Genomic DNA, 20,599 nt, shown 5'->3' with positions numbered 1-20,599 from the left:
CAGAAGACAAGTGCTCATTGAAATTGTATTGGTAGAGAAATTGGTGTCATTTTATATTTAATGGGATTGGTTGTACATTTTAGGCCCTGGTTACACGAGGTTCTGTATGTCTTCCGGTTCTCTTGAATACTTTTCAGGACTGTATGGGAGGTGCTCAGCTTTTGGCAGAATGGAAACCTTTGTTGAATCACTATATTTTTCTGGCTGTTCAACTGCAGTTTAGGTCACATTTAAAAAGTGCTAATAAAGAAGGGATTGCGTAAGTAAATTCTCAGAAATGTAGGATAATGTCTGTGCTCAGCAACATTTTTAAGGTTCTACCTGTCCTAGGGGTCTTATGTGAAGCGCAGGGTATCTGCAGCACTGTCCCTCTTCAAGAGGAGCTAAATTACACCATACCACATTAGATATGTTCAACTCTTGCTAGGTCAATGGTCTTAATATTATTTCAAAAACTCTATTTATGATAAATTTAAAAACATTTTGATAAAATAAAAAACCCCCAACCAACAGTTTCTTTTTGGAGGATCCTTGGAGCTGGTACTTATTGGAAATTGTACTGTCTGTACAAAAAAGACAGTTGCCTTTTATTTTTAGGTGGAATTTTTAAATGAAACTAAATGAAGTTTAATGGCTTATAACATTGCATGAATTTGTCAAAACTGATCAGCTGGATTGCTACACAATGAATACTGAAAATGTTCTGGTTTTTAGGCTTATAATAGCCTACAGCCATTCAAAAGTCAAAATGTTATTTGATGATTTCAGAATGTTAATGAAATTATTATTAATAGCACATATATTAATCTTAATGATATATGTAAATATGGGCAAATATAAAGCTCTGTTGACACCAAAAAGATTATTCTACTGCTGAAAGTAAACCTGGGGTTAAATTTCAGTGATCAAGCATAAAACAGTCTGCTCTAAATGCATCAATAAAAAAATTTCTGATGAAGTTTGAAATTGTGTACAGGCTCAGGAGATTTGGAGTGTTTGTTAGTAGAAAAAAATTTTGAAGAGGAAAGGATGATTATATTTGCTTTTAAATTAGCAGAAAATAGTAACAGACTGTTCTGATTAAGTAAAAAGATGTAAAAGGCTTTGCTTCATTGTTGTCTTGATTTGATATATTATCATATCTAATAAATGTATAAGTGTGGAGGGTCTTTGGGGGGGGGAGTAGTATATGTCATTCTCCACTGTGGATTCATTTGGGTAATTTGATTTGACTGGCTTGATTTTTGTTTCTGTGCTTCCTGTTCTTTAACTTAAAAACGGTCCTCTTGTAAAATGCATGTAATTCTTTTTTCTTTTTTTCTTATTGGTGGTGTTAATCAAGCCATAATATGGTTTTCATGGTTGTTTTCTTTAATGCCAGGATTGTTTTTTAGAAAGGCAGCAGGTTTATATCTAGGGAATGTAGAAATTTCTTGTCTGTAGTTATATGCAGTAAACAGCACGATACATTTTTTTTATTTTAATATCTATCTTTGAAAAGCTAAATTTTGCTACTAGGATATGATCTCTATATTGCAATGTGAAAAAGAGGGAGTGAACTTTATTATATAGGAGAATTTCATGGCGTTTTACCTGTTGAGGGCCCTGTAGAGCCAGAAGTATAGTACAGTGACTTGACTAAGTGACAGGCAGTAGCAGCCGTGGTGTCACTGTGTATTATCACCTCATGCTAGCTGGAAGCACTCCCTGAAGCCGATCTAGGTTGTATAGTCCTAGATGAGGTCTTCATGGGTGCTGACCATAAAAAGTTCATCAAAGTAATGAGGCGAGGCGAGAGCTTGGCGCTCATGGGCAGAGCTCAGCACCAAGGAGTGTGAACCGGCTCCAGCTGTGACAATAAAACAGCAGGTGGCTGCTGTCATTAGGGGTGGCAGATGAGGCAGGGGACTAACATTCAGCCCACAAAACTCTCATTTGTTAGCCATCGCCACTGTACCATGCAAAATAGCTTCCATCTCAGTCAATTTTACTTTGCAAAATATTACACAGTCACCATAAGAAAATTAGAGCCTTGGGTTTACAGGTTCCTTGGATCTTATTATCAGAAAACTCTGCGCTCTCAGGTTATGTGGAAAATTGGACTTTTTTCTCCCCTGAACAGTTTGAGGATCTTTAGAGTAATTTTATAATAGGACGTTTCCACCCAGGCATGTGTTTATTGGTTAATATTTTGGACTATTTTGTTTGTAACTCTTCATAAAACCAATTCCATCCCTCTGTTTGGCTATGTGTTGCACGTAACATTGCCTACTATTCAGTACTATAGAAGTTGCGCACTGATCAGACTATTTCTGTCTCCCTGTCTGTCCAGGTAGGCATTTCATGTCATAAGTAATGGTTTTGGGGGTTCTGCTAATCTGAGAAATTGTGAAGAAACATTTCATTTTTTTGTTTGCTTATTTCTGTTTATAACAAGTGAGAAAGCATTTTGTATGTATTTACTCTTTGCAGAGCATAATGTTAACTGCCTAAAATTTGAGGCCTTTCTCCTCTGAAAACCATCCCGGGGCGACTCAGCCCTTCTGATGCATAGAATGCAGTGAGCCCTGTGGGTCTCACGGGTCAAACAGTGGAGAGCTGCATTTGTTCCAAAGTGAGAGCCATTTTATTTGTATGGCGTTACAAAGCTAAGCAGAGAGTTGTGTGTCGGTGCTTAAGTGCTCTGTTCCATAGCTGTGAGCAACCTCTGGGAAATATGGTGTTTTCAGGTGGTTATTTGGACACATAGGTGTTTTTGTGTACACACGCCTCAGTTGTGAACATATTTATTGAATTTCAGTGCTCTAACAGGAATACACTCATTACAAAAAAATAATAAATCAAAATGTGATGCAATACTGAATAAAATGGAGTCCCACCATGTGTGTTGGTACCTGTGTTGCCTTTGCTGTTAGGTTCCCCTCCTACCAAAAGTGGATCTGTGGGATCCCATCACTTCATGCTAGCATTTGAGATAAGGCTTTATGGGGTTGTGGTTGCAACAACAGCAAGGATCAGAAAAGGAAAAACCCTTTGATTGTAGCTTCATTTCAGAAAGACACTGAAACTGAAAATAGTTTTTCTTAAAGAGACGTGGTTTATGTCTCTTTATAGGACCAGGTTGTCGCTTTATAAGTAAAAACTGAAGTTCTGTAATTTATCCTGGTAGTAATGTACCTCAGAAACTTGGTTGGCGAGCTCAGAAAAAGCTGAATTCCTTTTATTGCATCTTTTCAGGTAATTTATCAATTCTCCTTTCTTTTTTAGATAAAGTGCCATAAGCTTTTCTTTGCAACAAAACTGATTTCTCCTTCACTTGTTTGTTCATATGTACACTCAATATGTGTAAGTATATCTAGGCCCTTGAGATCAAAGATGGTTTTTTTTCTTAATTCCATTGGGCACCTATGTAGTTCCCATCTCTCTCATGCTTGTTTTGTGGCCAGAAATGGTCAGAGTTAATCTTAACTGCTGGCTGGGGTTGGAATATTCTTTGCCAGAGAATATCTTCTGCTGTGTCACAGATATCATCTTTATGACTGTACTGATTTGTCTGATCTCTATTCCTCTGGTTTTCCCAGAGTGGTAACAGTCTTCATACCTAGTGCATGCAATATCCATACTGGACTGCAAGAATGGATTTTTTTGTGCAAAATATCCTTCCAAATTCAGTGGGGGGGGTTTATTATCTTTATTGCTTCAATAACAATTGTATCTCAGGTGAGTACTCTATTAATCCCTGCAGTCCTGGCTTTGGACTTCTGTGTCTGAAGTGGGTCCTGCTGGACATCAAAGGCAAACCTAAGAAACACCAGACTGTGCTTAGCTGCTTTAGTGACTAATAATTCTCCTACTAAGTCTCTCATGGGACAAGTGGAGTATTGCCACTGATACCACCTGGAACTCTCATTTGAATAGACTTCTGTTCTGTTCTTAATATCATCTGTACACTCTATGTTCAGTGCCATAATTTGAGAGAGTTTTGTAGATCTGTAGTATTTGTAGAGTGCATAAGAGTTCAGCATATCATGGTTTCCTCTAACAGTCCCTGTTACTTTCTTCAGCCAGCCTCCTCCTCCTTCAGTGGTAGGAGAAGGAAGTTGTTGCAACTCTCAGCTTTTGGCGAGAGTTGGGGGTGGCCGAGATGGGAATATCTGGAGACATTAAGATGCCACTCGAGATTGAAAACTCTGAGCTTTTATTTATGCTCAGTGACTAATGAAGATGTCTTTTAACAATGAAAAATCAAACGTTAATCAAAGATACTAGCCAAGTGTTAGGCATACAATATGGTTGGCCTGATGGCACAGTGTTTGGTGGTTCTTAGTCTCTGAGGTAGCAATGGCTGGGCTTGAGAACCCTTGGACAAGGAAAGCCAGACAGAACCAAGGTGGGTGTCCTCTCCTCCCTGCCCTCCCCGCCCCATGCTGCAAACATGTTTATGTGTATACAAGTACCAGGTGCATTTTTATGGCCAGAAACCAATCTAATCCAAAGGATTACCTTTTTTCCTTGGCTGGAACCAGTCTGTTCTGATTTGACCAGACTGTTGTTAAAGGTTCATCCATGTGGATGGTACTTCTGATGGTTACACATTAGGTCCTGCTGTCACAGTTTTACTATTTTTATGCAGTTGCAGCTACTTTGGCAAACAGATATTCTGTAGTATTTTGCTTTCTACCTTAAGTCAAACAGTCTTGTAGAATGCCTGGATGTAAGGCAAAAAGGATATGTTTTACAGCTGAATTGAAGTCTCAGGAATAAACAAATCAACCAGCACTTGCTTTTCTATGTCAAGTGAAGACCTAGGGCAAGATTCTCACTACTCTCACAGATCAAGCAGACTGCAGAGCCTTAGCTCGAGCCACCATCTATCACCAGCAGCGCTTTCAAATTGTGGGTAAATTGTCAATAAAAATTGTGTGTGCCTTCTGATTGTCTATGACTTCTGAGCAGTTCAGTCATCAGACAGTGACCAATTTATTCATCTCATTCCTTTCTTCGTACCTCACAACTTTGCAGAAGACCGCAGGCACTGTAGCTGCTGAATTGACTGAGTTATATATGGTGGCACTGTTACTCCAGGCCCTGTATGTTTTTTAGCCCACAATCAACTATCTTTAGATTTGTTTTGATTTCCTTTAAAGACAGGCAAGAGTAGATTCTTTTGATGATGAGGATTTTGCTCTCAAGATAGCTCTTCCTGTAGAAGCTCTGCATAAAACCTGGTAACTCAGTCCGCAGTGCAATTTCTGAGCAGTTAGGAAGAAGCTACAACATCAAAAGTGTCTTTTTATTCAGTAAGAACAAAAGATTAAAATTAAGTATGCTTGGCTCTATTCGTTCTGCTTTTAAGTAGAAACTCATTGAAACATCCTTATTTTGAGATACTCTTGCAGGCTGTTTCTTACACTTTCAACATACATAGACTTTGCTCCTTAGAATAGCTAGGAAGCTCTGTACAAACTGTCTGCAGAAAGTCAGATATTTCAAAACTCCTCTCAGGGCGCTTAGAGCTGTGGTTCACATGACTTTCCCAAAAGGTTGAATCTACTTGGAAGAGCTTCCTGCTTCAAACGTTAGTCTCTTTCCAGATACAAGATGATGATACATGGAACTGATGCCTACTGCATCAAATTCTGTATCTGAAGTCCCGAGCATGCTAGGAGATAGACTGGGTCACAAGTAGGGAGACAGGCCAATGTCTGAAGAAAGGGAGGGAATGGAAAAGGGGGGGGACTAGAGTTATGGGAATGTTGGATATACATATTGTGAGAAAAGAGAGGACATGAGCAATTTCTCAGTGGCAAGGCTGGTAGGCGCTGTTTTGGATCACATAAATGAAGGCTTACAGCTATAAGCACAATTTAAAGCATTCCTGCAGCCTCATTTAGCATAACAAGTATGTTCTCTGGTGGTGGTGTGTTCCTGGATGTTGATGGTAGCCTCTTCTAGATGCAAGACACTCCCAACACTGAGCCTAAGGTTGCATTTCAGAATTTAGGCAAAGAGGTTCTGCATCGTAATAGTCCGAGAGGTTGATAGTGGTGCTACAGAAAGCACATTGCGATTCTGTCTTTTTTTTCTTTTTTTTTTTTTAGTACTTTGTGCAGCTGTTAGATTACCAAACACCTGTTAGAGGTGACAGTTACAGATGTTTGATAACCAATGAAAATTAATAGAACATGTGATTTTTTTTTTTTTTTTTTTAGCTTAGAAGTGATTTGGTAAGGTGTATTTAGAAATGTAATTACATACTGCTGCTGTCTACCATTATCACTTAACATTCATTAACTCCTCTGAATATTGAAACAAACATTTCTTGTAGCGGTACTAATTTTCTCATGTATTTGTAAGGTGATTTCCTGACAGAGTGAACACCTTCTGACTTTAAACTTTTTGCCACTGTTCAGCTATTTTTAGTATGCTCATTAAGCAAACAAAATAAGTAGAGAGCCATTTGTTTACTTACATATCAATTTAGCAATATACCATATAATAAACAATCCCCTATTTATTTCAGTTTTTTACTAGCCAATGTTTTATTTGACTCTGCCAGAATTGTGGATATTTAGATGGACAGTAGATCAATTTTCAGTAGGAAAATTCAAGTTTAAAACAAAAAATATTTTATTACATTTTATTTGTTTGAGAAGAATACCCAGCAGCATAATGTTGAAGTGTTTTGTTATAGTAATGGTGTATGTTTCATTTCACCAGTTTCATTTCTAAGCATAGGTGTTTGGCGAGAATTAAAAGGTACGCATTTCCTAAAATTGATTGCATTTTGTTTGGGTTTTTTTTGGTCTGACCTGTTTCACTGCTTATTAATTTTTAATCTAATCATAAATGATATTTTGTTGTGAATTTTGTAGTCTTCCTAATTCCTGAGGTTTGGAGGGTGGTGGTGGTTAGAAGATGCCACCACTTCAAACTCTGTTGTTCATTTAAGATGTCATGTGGGTCTTTTCTTACAGTACCCTTTGTTTTCAGAGAAATCCTCTACTAAGTCACTTGAAGCTGATTAGTATTTCCCTTGATTTGCATGCTGTTATGTCTTGAAACAGCAGACACGATCTTCTGGTGTAGTTTTATTATGGTATTGTGAAATGGATAATGCTTTGGGCCCTGTTCTGTCACTTTTTATGCATGCACATCTGAAAGTGTATTGGCGGTGTTTTATATGGTCCAAACTATATTCCTTATGTATAGTATGATGATCCATCATTTACTGAAATATTTGTCCATGCAGTAGTGTTTAATTGTGCAATCCAGCCTATATGCTTTCAGCCACACGGTAAGATTCTCTTGAAGTAACTAAGTCCCATTTTCAGCAGAGAGTTACGCGCTAAACAGTGCAATGGCTTTCTCCCTCCTTTAAGGAGGCAAAGTGTGTGGTCTCTGGAAGCTGTTGTCAGTGCACGTAAACAGTACCATATTTACTGTATGCCATGTGAGCTGCTTTTTATTGTATCTCCAAATCTAAAAGTTGTCAGTTCTAAGTTTCCTCTCACCTTTATGTTTAATAACAGTTATCACTATCTGGACTTGGCTTATTCCTGCATCTGCTATTGAAGGGTACTTTTTGTATTTAAAGAAAACCCACCACAAAACCCCCAAACCAATAACATTCAGAATGGACCTATAGCTAACTTACAGGAAACCTTTCTGATTTCAGTTACAAAATACGTAACTTCAGGTGAGGCACGCAATAACAAATAAGTGAGTTCCCTCGTGGGGGACAAAATAATGTAAATACTGCCAGTGTATTCCTCTTTTGCCACAGTCCTTACAGTGACAGACAATTTCTGTCCTGGATGGTTTACATTATAACATACCTCTCTTAAAAGAGGGATGGCGAGAGGACTCTGTAACTTTGGATGGCAAGATCTCTCCAAGTCAGCTTGAGTGGAATAGTAGAGGATGTTTTCTGGTTTATTTTGCTCTTCCTTTGTACCCAGGTCTCTTCTGCCAGAATATGTAAAAGGAGATAATTGTGCTTATTGCTACTATTTTATGGCCATGTGGCTAATAATTCTTTCACATCTTGAGGGACACAGATTGGTGGCAGAAAGCAACAAGAATATTTTGAGGGATGTCTCTCTCTTCTGGTTGATAGATGCAGGAATATGCAGGAACAACATAGTCGATTGATTGATAGTGCGCAACTCATCCATAATGATCTGTCTGATATAGCAGTAAATTATTTTTGAGATTGATGCAGGTCATTGAACAGCACATTGACAATCCTGTTGTCTGTCATCCTGTTCAAAGCAGGTCAGGAACAGTAGCTGCTGTGATACTCAGGTCTACCTTGGGTGCAAGCTGTGTTCAGGTGTTCCACTAGTATAAGTTGTTTTCTCCCTTCACTTTTTCATTGGCCACCTTGACTTCATTGCTAGCTCATTACAAGTAACAGTAAAAATGAGACAAGGTATTTTTAGGACAGAAGGCTGTAGTCTGTTGCACCAATGCTTTCCTATTGACATAAAATAAAGTTTTGAAAATGTTGGGTTTTCAACTTCAGCAACAAAACATCTCCATGGAAAAGCTGAAAAGTTAATAAATAATTAAGAAACATACCTGATTGTTGTGTGGAAGATTAAGTTAAAAAAAACCAACCAACTAAACAAAAAAACCTAACAACCAAAAAACCCACCTTCAAACTTAAGGCAGAAGGGCTAATAATTCTCAGAAATTTAAAACTTATGTTAGTCTTCAGGTTCCATGAATTACCATGATATTCTTGCCGTGGTACTATGGTTCTTGTCTTGTTAGTGATGGCAAAGTTGTCCTCATTTTACCTCTTTTGGTTTCTGTTCTCAAGAGAAAAAGTTTGTATTTTGCAGTCTGCCAAGTTGCTCACACTTGAAGATGATGAGGAAGGAGCCACATATGTCAAATGTATCCGTTTTACTTTCCAGTTTAATTGTGTTAGTGAGGGTGGAGCATAAAATAGCCGTATCGTTCTTGAACACATGGGGTCACCAGGGAGTATAAGGCAGTGCGTCACAGGGCTCTCAACGTCGCAGACTGGGTGATTACAGGTGGCTTGTTAACCTTCTGAAATGTTATTGATTTTTTTTTTTTTTTTCCCCTAAACTTAAGAAGAATAGCTGTAACTGTTAGCTGGAAGTAATAAGACCTGCTTCATTTTGCTGCTAAATGAGTCAGCAGAAAACCCCAGCTTTCCTATGCAGGGTTCTAGGACTTGACGTCCTGTCACAGAGGGCATGAAATTTTTCAGATATTTGGATGTTTTCCACACTAGGCTTCGCCCTGCCAGATATTTACTTGAACCTGACATCTTGTCACAAAGGGCATGAAGCCTTTCAGACTACTGGATATCTTCCATACCAGACTCTGCCCTGCCAGATACTTTCTTTTAAATTGAGTCCCTTGCGCGCAGTCATGCAAGAGAGTTATCAGTGCCCCAGTCTGGGCCCTTCAGAATCAGAAAACATCCACGAATGATGGACTTGAAGAAATTCCCAGGAATTTAGACTTTTGATGCATGGAGAAAAAGATTACTTGTTCATAGAAAACCATTGCTTTCTGGGCAGTTCTGTGTTTTCCTCTGCGGCCTTGTTCCTGAAGCTGACCTGCTGAATACAAAATTGTGACAGAGAGATGAGATTTGGGTAGCAACTTTTTATATAATTTTGACACCTTGAAAACATAGCTTTTCAAGTTCATACGGACTGTTTATGTACTATTTGACTAAGTCCTGATCTGAATATATGAAGTTCTACTTTTATGTTAGAACATGTACAAATCTAAAGTACATGCAGAAAACTGTAATTACATATACAAGTTTTATTGAACATTCTGAAATGCATGTGGGTCATGATATTCCTTGAGAAACTGCACTATTTCTTTCTCTTACTAATTGATACCCCTGTTGGCATGAATCCACGTGAACCACTCATTCAACTACAAACAATTAGGGTTTGCAGTGTTTTTCAAGACACAGTAAAGAATAAGAGCACTTCATTCAGGTAATAAGAACCATTGAGCCTATGCTGTTGTTTACTTGCCTGACTGTGCTGTCCCCCGTCTTGGCATGATCCATGCAGCTTGCCTTGATTTTCTGGTTTCTTGCCTCAGGTGAAGATACAAGGACAGAAATTCAAGCACAGATCATGGAAAACAAAAACTGATGCAGACAGGATAATACATTATTTCCTCATATCTGTGATGGTGTATAAAAGTTTAAGAGATCCTTTTTCTTATTATTCCTTGAAGCTGTCAGATCTCCCAGGTGATTTATCCAAAATGGTAAACCATTCTATCCTTTCTGAGTGCCTGAAACCTATGATAAAACCAAGTACTAAATACTAATAATTTAAAAATAGCATTCTATTCTGCTTTTTTTTTTTGGTTTTGTTTGTGGGTGTTGTGGTGTGGTTTGGTTTTTTTTTGTTTTGTTTGTTTGCTTTAAAAAGGCTTTCAAGGAGCATTTTAAAGCATCCTGTGTACTTGGGGCCTGCACATGTCATGTAATAGCTTACCTGTATTTTCAGGGTTAAATTCCTGTATAAAGAGGTTCTGGACAGTTTAAAAGAGATGTAAAGGATATTGAGAATATGAATAAAGGGTAGATATTCATTGTTATTCTCCTGGACTTTTCTGCTGTCGTTGAACATTGTTGTCTGTAAGATAAATTCTCCAAGAGCAGTTCCAGAGAGCAATGTATCCTCTGAGAAGTGATTTAAAATTGCTCTTCAACTGCTGGATACCTTGTTTGTAGAGTCCCACAAAAATAAATTCTTGTGCTGGTCCTCCTCAGCAGTTATGTGCAGTTACAAGATGACTGGTCTGTTGACATAACTTCAAGTGACTTTCTGGTAGGGGTAAGAAGTAGCTCCTTCCCTGGAACTAGGCCAAGGCTGAGCACTTCCACATGGGAGATAACAGATTTCATGACTTTATGGTCCAGAATGCTTGTTTTCGTTGGGGTGGGGGGGGTGGGGTGTTAACTTGGCTTTTCACTAACACAAAGATACACATATTAAAACCAAAAAGATTCAAAACATAATAAAACCTAAACTCTTTTGCCCTCTTAAAACAAGATACTTCACAGAGCACAACTCTCTCCCTGCAGAGAAAATGAGAGAACAGACAATACGTGACAGATTGTTCATATTCCTTGGGTACTGCGATGATAAACATTGTACATGCTGAAGAACTTGTATTACACTAGAATAAAAAGTGGGAGTAAAGATTGTCCAATATGTTTCTTTATTCCCAGAATTAGAAGTCCCTTTCTTTTGTACATTAAAATATGCTTTTATAACTGAAGACAAGTCTGTAGAGGCTCCTAAATCAGTTACAGACATTCTCAGAGTGAGTCCAAGTACTGTTTGAAGACTGCCATGGAATATGAGTGGACACGTTCCTACAAAGCCACAACTCTTCTAAACTGAAAACAGAATATTCTGCAAACTTATTTTGGGAAAGGTGCTCATGTATTTCCGATTGAAAGTTATTTTTATTTATAGTTTATGTGCAAAAAATTGTCCGTAGGGAGCATGGATGCTATTCTAAAGCTCTGTGTCATTTTTCAACCTGTCTTTAATTTATCCTGAGGTTTGAGTGTGTAAGATGGAGGATATTTCTAGTTTGGAGCCAGAGTGGTTGAAAAATAACTAAAAAAGTTAAACCAACAAAATGCCACTGCAAGCAAATGAAATCCTACCTGCTCACCTTTACCCACTGCAAGAGGAGACTTCTAGGAACAGTCTTCCTAATGAATGGAGGGAACTGCCAGTGACCATGGCTCAGATGTATAGGCTAGGTGTTTCTGCCTTTTGAGATGTGACCCTCAGGACAGCAGCTGGGCTGTGACTTCTGTCTTCATGTGGGTTGGGGATGAGTATGTCCAGATCAGAGTTTGTAAAACTGGTTCCAGGCCTCTAGTCTGGCCTGCCTTGTGTGTATTGGAAACAGTAGAGTATGGCAATTACAGGTTTTTCCTACTCCCTTTTGATGTGTTTCTGAAACTAGTTAATTTCTACCAGTTAATTTGAATATTTCTATTTTCACTAGAAATAAAAAAATAAGAAATGAGAAATTCAGTGAAGCTTACTTCATTGAATTGGTGCTTACTGCAGCTGATGGAAAGATTCCCTTTGATTTGAAGATGTATTAGAGCAACATATCTTGAAAGCATTTGCTCCTTGAGTCCTTACTGGTGCCAGCCAGACTTCCCTTAAGATTTGTTACAAAACACCAAGACGAAGTCATGTCTGTCTATTCAGTTCTGGCAGTATCTTAGGAATAACTGATTTACCTCAGCAGAGGTAAATAGCATAGGCAAAACCAATAGTTTTGACCACTAAAACAGTAATTGCTTAGAAACCCGGAGTTACTGAATGTACTGAAACCACTTTTTGTGTGTGTTTTGTAAAGCCAGCAAACACCGCTACCACCTCTCTCTTAAAATCACCTGCAGTATTTAGTAAACATAAACAAATAGTTCCCACACTTGGGCGGGGGGGGGGGGAGGAGTGTGTGGGGGGGTTTGGTTGGTTTGTTTTTAGTGTGGTTTTTTTTTCTTTTTTTTTTTTTAGCTTGTCCTCAAACTCAGCATCCAAACCAAGATGTTTAGACTTTGCATCAATCTGAAGGAAAAAAAATTCTTTTGTTTCAATAATGGCTGACTCTGGTAATATTTTTTTATCTCATTCTCAATTTTTATGAAAATAACAACTTTGCTTTTATTTTTAAGGCCTGATTCTGTAAGGCAGGGAGCTGTTCATGAACTATGCTGAGCACTCCAGGCTTGCACGGAAGCATTCTGCTGTCTTCAAGTCTTAAGTCTTCAAGCCTTACACTAAAAAGCTTAAAATGCTAGTAGTTGCTGAGACACTTACTGAGTCAGTCTTCATTTTATTTGTGCTGTGTAACAGCAGCAAAATGGTTACTCAGAACCTAGATACAACAGAGAGGAGGCAGCTAATGCGAGATTAATTGCTTCACGTTATTAACAAGGCCTTTGTCTTTGATTTTGCAGTAAGGTATGTCTGTCTGTACCCCCTGCAGTTGTGCAGTATAAGAAATGTTCAGCTTTTGTTTGGAAGCTTCAAGTATACAGGCTCAGAAGAAAACAAAACAAACAAACAAAAAACAAACAACCAACTTCCCTAGAAATACTGTGTAGCTGGTTGGGGTCTTTATATTCCATGTAAACAGCAAAGTATGCCTTTACAACTTTGCACATTGCCCTTTCACAGTCATGTCTTTGGTTTATTTTTCTTTTAGAGAAGGGGAAGAATGGAGGTTTGTAACGGGAAATACAAGTATTAATAAATTAAAATCTGTTTGGAACCTTTCACAGCTGTGTGGAAATGGTTAGTATTTCTGCTGAAAAGCAAGGGCAGTACGTTCTGAATACCTTGTGCTTAGTGTTATTAGAACACTTTTTTTTGTTACAATTATTTTTCCTATGTACAGTAATTCTGATGACACTTGCATAGTAATGATGGTAATGGTGTGATAGATTATTCACGGTTGTAATGATTATGGTGCCATACTTATAAATTGTGTAGGGAAAAGTATTTAAGATATTTTTTTAATGTCTTTTTTGTAAAAAAATAAGGAAATTGCTATCATTTAAATAAGACGGAATTATATTCTTACACCTTAAGGGATGCACAAGAGAGATTCTCTGTAATAATGTGAAAGTGCCCAAAGTAGATCAGACATGGAGAAGCTACATTAACATATTTTTAAAGGAAAAGTACTGTCTCTTGGCTTTTGTGGCTCTTATACCCCATAGTGCTAGTTTTTTTACAGTTCTTCCATTGTCCGTTACTGCAAACACGTCCAGATGAATTCAGCGTTTAATGTTAAAAATCTTATAACATGCCAGTTTGATTTGTAGCCCTTCATATCATAGAATGCTAATTAAAATCATATTTTTGCATATGTCATGCCTTTCATGTACATATGCAAATACAGTCTATTGCCTTTCAGCTATTAGTAATTAACTTTATGAAGGACAGCTGTAATACATAATTAACAAAAATGTTTGCAAGCCCTTTTCACACTGAAAGTTGCAGCAGTAAAATTTTTGCTTATCGAGAGAACCATTTTAGTTTGAAGGTTCAGTCTGATATCTAAATTGTTTGAAGCAGTCACGTGATGTAATTAAATTGAAGTTATAGTCTTATCAGCAGAAGAGTGGTACTTGATAGGCTCCTATCTGTTTCATTACGTATGTCACCAAAATTAAAATAAATTAACTGTGTTTTGTTTGGTAGAAACATAATGCCAAGTTGTGTATATTTTGTTGCTGCTATTGATGCTTTGAATGTCTCGCCAGTTTGAACAATATTCCTGCTCAAAGTGCATTCAAGACCACATGCTTCACCTTTTCCATCCTTTTTTTCACAAGGCTATAAAATAACTAAGGCTATTAATTTGTTTCTGTGTATATCTCTTTAAATAATTAATACAATGAAGTCTGACCAGACATAAGCAGTGATTAAAGCATCTGATCTTGCTGTATTTTTGTGTTACTCATTAAAAATAATGGAACTACTTGTATGAACAAGGGTTGCAGTATGGGCCTGTTACGCTTAAATAAATTCAAAGGTGTAACTAAAACTGTATTAGTTTATAATGTGAGAAAATATTATTTAGGTAAAATAGAGTATATTATCAATATATTGTATGAGATGTTCTAATTTGCAAAGGGAAGCAGAAACAGGTTTTCTGTTGTTTGACCAGTGATGTATGGTTGTGATTTTTTACTCATAAGAGAAATAGCCAAGTGAGTGCAGTCTGAAGAAAATCTGTTGTTACAGAATGGACTTCTGGATTTAAATCATAGCCTAGCAGGGGTTTTTAAAAGTCCGCCTTTAATAAAATATGCTCAAGTACATGCTCAAAACAGAAAAATACTGTATTTAAAAAAAAAAAAAGTATGAATAAAAAAATAATCTTCCTGGGTTTTCTGTTTGTTTGGTAGGGTGGCGTTTGTGATGAAGAAGCATTTGAATACTCATTTACTGGGCAAGCATGGAGTTGGCACACCCAAAGAAAGGTAAACTACTTTAAAATTCTTTCTCATTTTACCTTATACAATATATGGAGATCTTATCTGGAATATTTGGCTTACCCAAAATGAAGTCACCTGGACTTCAGGCTCAACTTCAACTACAGAGGGAGCTAACATGCTTAAGTGCTCTGCTACCGTGGTGCTTATGACACGTCTGTGGGTGTCAATAAAAAAACTGGTCTAGAAAGCAATTCTATGTAAAAGGTGTAGGATTTGCACCTTTTTGGGCATTTTTTTGACAGGTGATACTATTTTCTCAAAATTTCCATAGTTGTAACTGCCCCTCCAAGTACAATTTTTTTTCTTCTCCCCTTGCTGGCCTTGATGCTCATAGGTTTATAAAATAGCTTTCCAAGATTTATGTTGATCACTGAAGTCAAAGCCACAGAGGAGTAAAAAAAAAAAAAAAAAAAAATTTCTCAGTGTTCTTGGGCAGGAATAGAGATCTGGTGTTTTGACTTTTTAAAATGAATTAATTTATTTTTTCAATCTGTGTAGAGTTACGTATTTTCAAACTTTTTTCCAAGCAGGTTGTTTTTTCTGTGGTTTAAAATGTAACTGTGTTTAGAAAGTAAATGGCACTTTGTTTGCAGGTAAACAGATTTTGCCTCAGATTTATTAGACACATTGCGGCATAGCTATTGCTATTTCATTGACTTTTTGGGGTAACTAGAAACGTGATGAGGTTTGGATAGCCAAAAGGTTGCATAATCTTTTTCAGTTTGGGTAGATGGAGGTATCGTACCTGCAGGGTTCATTGCTGGATACTTGATACTGTTTCAGGTATTACTGCCTTGTGACTCATTCTTCTGGTGTAGGCTTTCATAAATAAACAGTATTTTCTGGTTTTGGTATGAAAGAAGGGGAAAATAAATGATAGCTAGGAGTCGTAGGAGACTGCTGCAGAACTCTTTCTGGGTTGTGTTCATTTCTTGTTAAAGACACTGGAAATGGTCATCTATTAGACCCTTTCCTCACAAGTTTGTCGCACTTAAATCACTGAGTGACCGAAGAGTAGAGTTTTAAATTAACACACCATGTACACCAACACCTGTTGAAGTGGTGCTTATATTTTTAATGATATTTCCTCTACAAAGTGCTTAACCAGAATTTCCCTAATGCATGGTTATTTAAAGAGTTTTGAGATACTTTATTTCATCTAAAATATAGAATGATGCATCGAAACAACGATTACAATTTCATCAAAGCAGATATCGTATTAAAGTTTATGCTGGTTATCTTTTGTCATAGCACAACAATTACGAAAAATGTTTTGCTCTGGTGGCTTATTTTGTAACTGGAAGCATTCAATACCAATATGTTCTTTTACAAGGGAGGTACTTACCGTATAATCATCATAAATACAACATAGAGATAACTTGTGTTACCCTAGTGAATATGTGCACAATAAAGGATACATACAATAGATTTCCAAATATAGTATCTTAGCCTAAGAGGCATATTTTTAGCGATCATCATCTTGAAATGAATTCCTAAACAAGCAGGATGCTATAATCTAAATCGGTTGTCGCTGGCTTTTGTTTGCGTGTTTCTTCTGAAAGCCTTCTGGCCGTTTCCATTTTTCCCCGTTTCTTCCCGTATTCCTCAAAGGCTTTCTGGCTGGCCTGCCAGCACGGCGCGAGGAGGAGGAGGAGGAGGATGAGGAGGGTCCCTTCCCTGCCCTGCCGCCCCTTGGCAGGTTCAGAGCCCTTGCAGCCCCGGCTGCCGGCAGAGCAGAGAACCCAGCTCAGGCCTGCAACCTCCCTGCCCCATCTGCTAGCGCAGGCTGTGGAAGCTTCACCCCCCGGCCAGCATAAACAAGTGATATTCGAGTGACTTCATACTCTCTTCTTTTGAAATTCCTTCATCCATCTTTTGAATATTTCGTATCTGCAATACTTTCTAGCTGGCGCTTCAGGTTAATGTAGGGCAGCATCAAATAGTAGTGGCAGAGCTACAACAACAGTGTAATTTTCTAGTAGTAGTCCCTCACTGGTGATGTGGATGTTTAAGCCATGTGATCTAGGGCAGAAAATACCAAACCACCATTGCTTTCCTTTCCACCTTTCCTTTCCACCTTTCCCTTCCTGTTATGAGAGAGTTTGACTTTTAATGGCTTTAGGAACCAAAGAAATCCTTCTTCAGCGTGTTAAACCATCACTTTGGGTATAAACATATTACAAATAAAGTTATGTAGTTTCCTTACCTATTTTAAACATTAATGCCTTGATTATAATTTTGCAAGCTTGCTATTTTTTAATTTCTCTAGGACAATTTAATCAGTTTATTCTTTATGTTTTGAATTTGATTCTGCCCTCTGATACATTGCATATTATAGCAAATACTAATAGAAGCTAGCTAAATAGGCTGTGACAATTAAATTAATAATGCATTTTATTTGCAAGTGTTTAGTCTTCATGGTTTGACTGATATATGCAAAGATGGTAATTTATTAAAAGTAAATTCATGTAATTGTACTACAGAATTTGATGGACCAAAAAAAGTTGTCAGCATGACTATCATCAAAAACAGAAAATTGAAATAAGTTCAAAAGGGTGCTTGAAAAAAATTGTTATAACCTATACAGCCTGAGAAATGGGTGCCCTTTTAACAAACTTCTCAGAAAGGAATTTCTGGTGACAAATATTGAGATAGTTCTGAGAGGGAGGAAAAAAAAATACATCTACGATTTATTAAGCAGTACTGAACTAGTGCACCTTGTTCTCTCTAGCTTTCTGTGACCCATAACTATTGCTTTTTTGTATGCACAAAAGGGAGGTGTTATGGAGGCTGTGGAAGTGTTTGCATGTGCAGATATAGAAAATAAGTATAATTAATAATAAGATTGCTACTAAAACTTCTTTTGTTTTGAGTTTTTTCTTTTTTTTCCCCCTTTGGAATGCAAAATTGATTTAAGGGGAAAATACCGTGCAATTGAAAATCACAGAAGTTTAAAAAAAAATAACCTTGTAGTAAATGTCTGCACATTTCAGCCACAAAAAACCCTACTGCCTAGTCCATTATGATTATTACCATTTAATAGCTAACTCAAAAGTGGAATGTTTTAACACAGAAATTCCTCTAAGGTATTTTTTCCTGTTATTGGAACTGTGATAGTGATTTATTGTCAACTTGAATGTGTCTCAAAACTGGCATGTTATCTGCTAAGTCCAAGGCCAGTACATATTTGGTACTTCAGTGTCAGTAATCTTCATGGGACCTATAACTATATCTTATTGGCAGGATAAATCTTTGCCTACACCTTTATTGTGTCTAGGAGACAATGTGGTTGAGGACAAGGTGAATGCATCAGTAGTGTTAATGGTGCCAAGTTCTAATTTCTGTTACGTCGTTATTTTACTTAGGTGTAAATCGTGGCAAACCAGAACAAACAGAGATGTTTTGCTATTGAGTATAAGATATATACATACACACATAAAAATATGAGCAAGAAAATAAAAATAAAATCACAAAGTCATTCATCAGTGAGACTGAATTTTGCCACTGTTAAGCACAACTCTGAATTTAGAAATCTTTCATATGAAAAATACATTTAACTATTCTTTAGAGATTTTTTTTTTTTCAGGGCACCATTAATAGTGTACAATATACATTTAATAGTGTGTAAGACTTTTGTTAACTAGAATTCCGATACATCTGTTTTAAACTTTTTTTTATATCAGTTTGCCACAGAAAGGCCTTTACTGACAGTTGTTTAATTACCTCATCTTCCTTATGAATTTTAAATGATGAGTTGCCTCTGAAGTAACTTTTTGCATATGAGTAATCCCATTGAGTCAAATAGGATCATTCATATATATAAAGTCACTTGGAGCACAAACACTTGCTGAACTGGAATCTGTGTTACAAAACATTTTCTGTAAAGGTTCTTAATAGTATGTTTGGGTTTTGTAAGGTCATACTGGCATTTTTTTGTGTGCTTTAAAAATGGGATCAATGTTACAGTGCTAGTAACATCATATGACAACTATGATTTTCAATTGATCTTAATTCGTTGGAAAAGCTGTGTAATGATTTCAACTTGAGAGCAATAGCTATAAGTAAGTACGTATAACTATGTAATGGCAGCCTAAATATATTTGAGGTGCTCTTTCAAATAATGTTGAAAGATAGTGTACTTCTAAAATTTGTGTATTTTTTGCACAACTGCTTTGAAGTAAAAAAGAGGAATTTCCTAGGTGCCTCTTGTTCAATGTGCTTGCATAAGTCCACGTGAAATTTGGAATATATAATGCTAATAATGTGTGGTATAAATATTGTAAAATATGCAAGACCGCATGGTGTGTCATTGGAAGGCGTTGCTGAGGTCTGAAAGAAAAGTAGCCAGGAAAAATGAGTGGGGGTTTGATGTTCCGTATACTCTTTAGAAAACTGTTTTCTAATAAATTGCAGTGTTCTGATATTTCCATTTTGAATGCAAAACTAGAAGTGGATCAAGTCTAGCAGTCCAACCCCCTTCTATTTAATTGAACTATTAATCCTTCTTTTGAAACGTTTTTCTTTCTCTGGGTAGAGAAATTTCTTATAGTAACTATTTGATATGCTTTTTTGGACAATATTACCCTGTATGCAAAATAAAAAGATCCAGTTGATGTTACAGCAGATTGTGGGAAAACAAGTGGCAAAAGTCAGTGATGTGTCATACGTGTATATATGTATGCAATCATCTTGTAATAACTTACTCATGTTCCAAAGGAATGAGTTCTGTGACCGTCTCACGGGAAGGTTTCCAGTTAGAGGTGTTGGTAGTACATACAGATACGCAGAGGAGAGGCTACCTGTAACCACCGGAGGGTAATGTGCTGAGTCTTGCCTTCAACCTTTGTCATCACCTTTTACTGCTTCTTGCAAATAATTTCAAGCTTTTCAACTGAAACCTACCATTACTAGTTTAGCTGGATAGGAATGAAAAACTTACTTAATTGATTGCTTCCTGTGTTTGGCTTAAAAAGGATCCTGGAGAGTTACGGAATCATTCTTTGGAAAAGCCTTAAGGAAGGAAGTGTAGCTTTTCCTTGAAGTATTTAGTAGTCAGAAGCTTGTGGTGAGAGGAGGGGAGTGGAAAGGACTCAACGTTTTAGTATTGGTTCGGAGCTAAAGTTTTACTCAAGATCTATTTAAGCTTTCAGTATTTTGGAGGCTTAGTTGACCTTCGAAAGCAGTATTTTCCTGCAGAGTTCAGCTCTTGGCTGGTGCTGTACTGTTTCAGAGTGTGAGTGTAGGTACAGGCTCCGCAGTCGCTTGCTGCCAGAGTGCTCTTCTCTGTGGCTGACCCAAGGAACATGAGGAAGCCATTTGGGTTTCCTGAGCTTCCTTAGGTACTAGAAGGAGATGATGTGCTGAAAATTCACAGCTAGGTTTCCTCTTGGCTTGTTGTCTGGACAGGCATCATATGCGTTTCCTATGCTATGAAGAAATGAAAAGAGGAGGCAGCCATTTATAATTTTGAAGTCTGTTTTCACAAAGACAAGTGATGAATTCAGCATCTTATCAGAAAGAAAAATAACAACTGAA

The 20,599-nt window shown here is 37.2% G+C and overlaps 1 protein-coding gene across 1 annotated transcript in view; it reads left to right on the top strand.

The window, feature by feature from the left end:
- The window catches only part of ZNF407 (zinc finger protein 407), a 351,046-nt gene that overhangs the window by 122,300 nt on the left and 208,147 nt on the right, over positions 1-20,599 (top strand). The window contains exon 4 of the mRNA XM_069778852.1: positions 14,975-15,049. Within this exon, the coding sequence (XP_069634953.1) occupies positions 14,975-15,049 (75 nt within the window). The remainder of the gene's footprint in view (positions 1-14,974; positions 15,050-20,599) is intronic.

This window comes from Haliaeetus albicilla, chromosome 3 (assembly GCF_947461875.1).
Source record: "Haliaeetus albicilla chromosome 3, bHalAlb1.1, whole genome shotgun sequence".
NCBI classification, from domain to species: domain Eukaryota; kingdom Metazoa; phylum Chordata; class Aves; order Accipitriformes; family Accipitridae; genus Haliaeetus; species Haliaeetus albicilla.
Note: the sequence above shows the minus strand (reverse complement) of the source record. Positions and strands in the feature narration are given on the sequence as shown.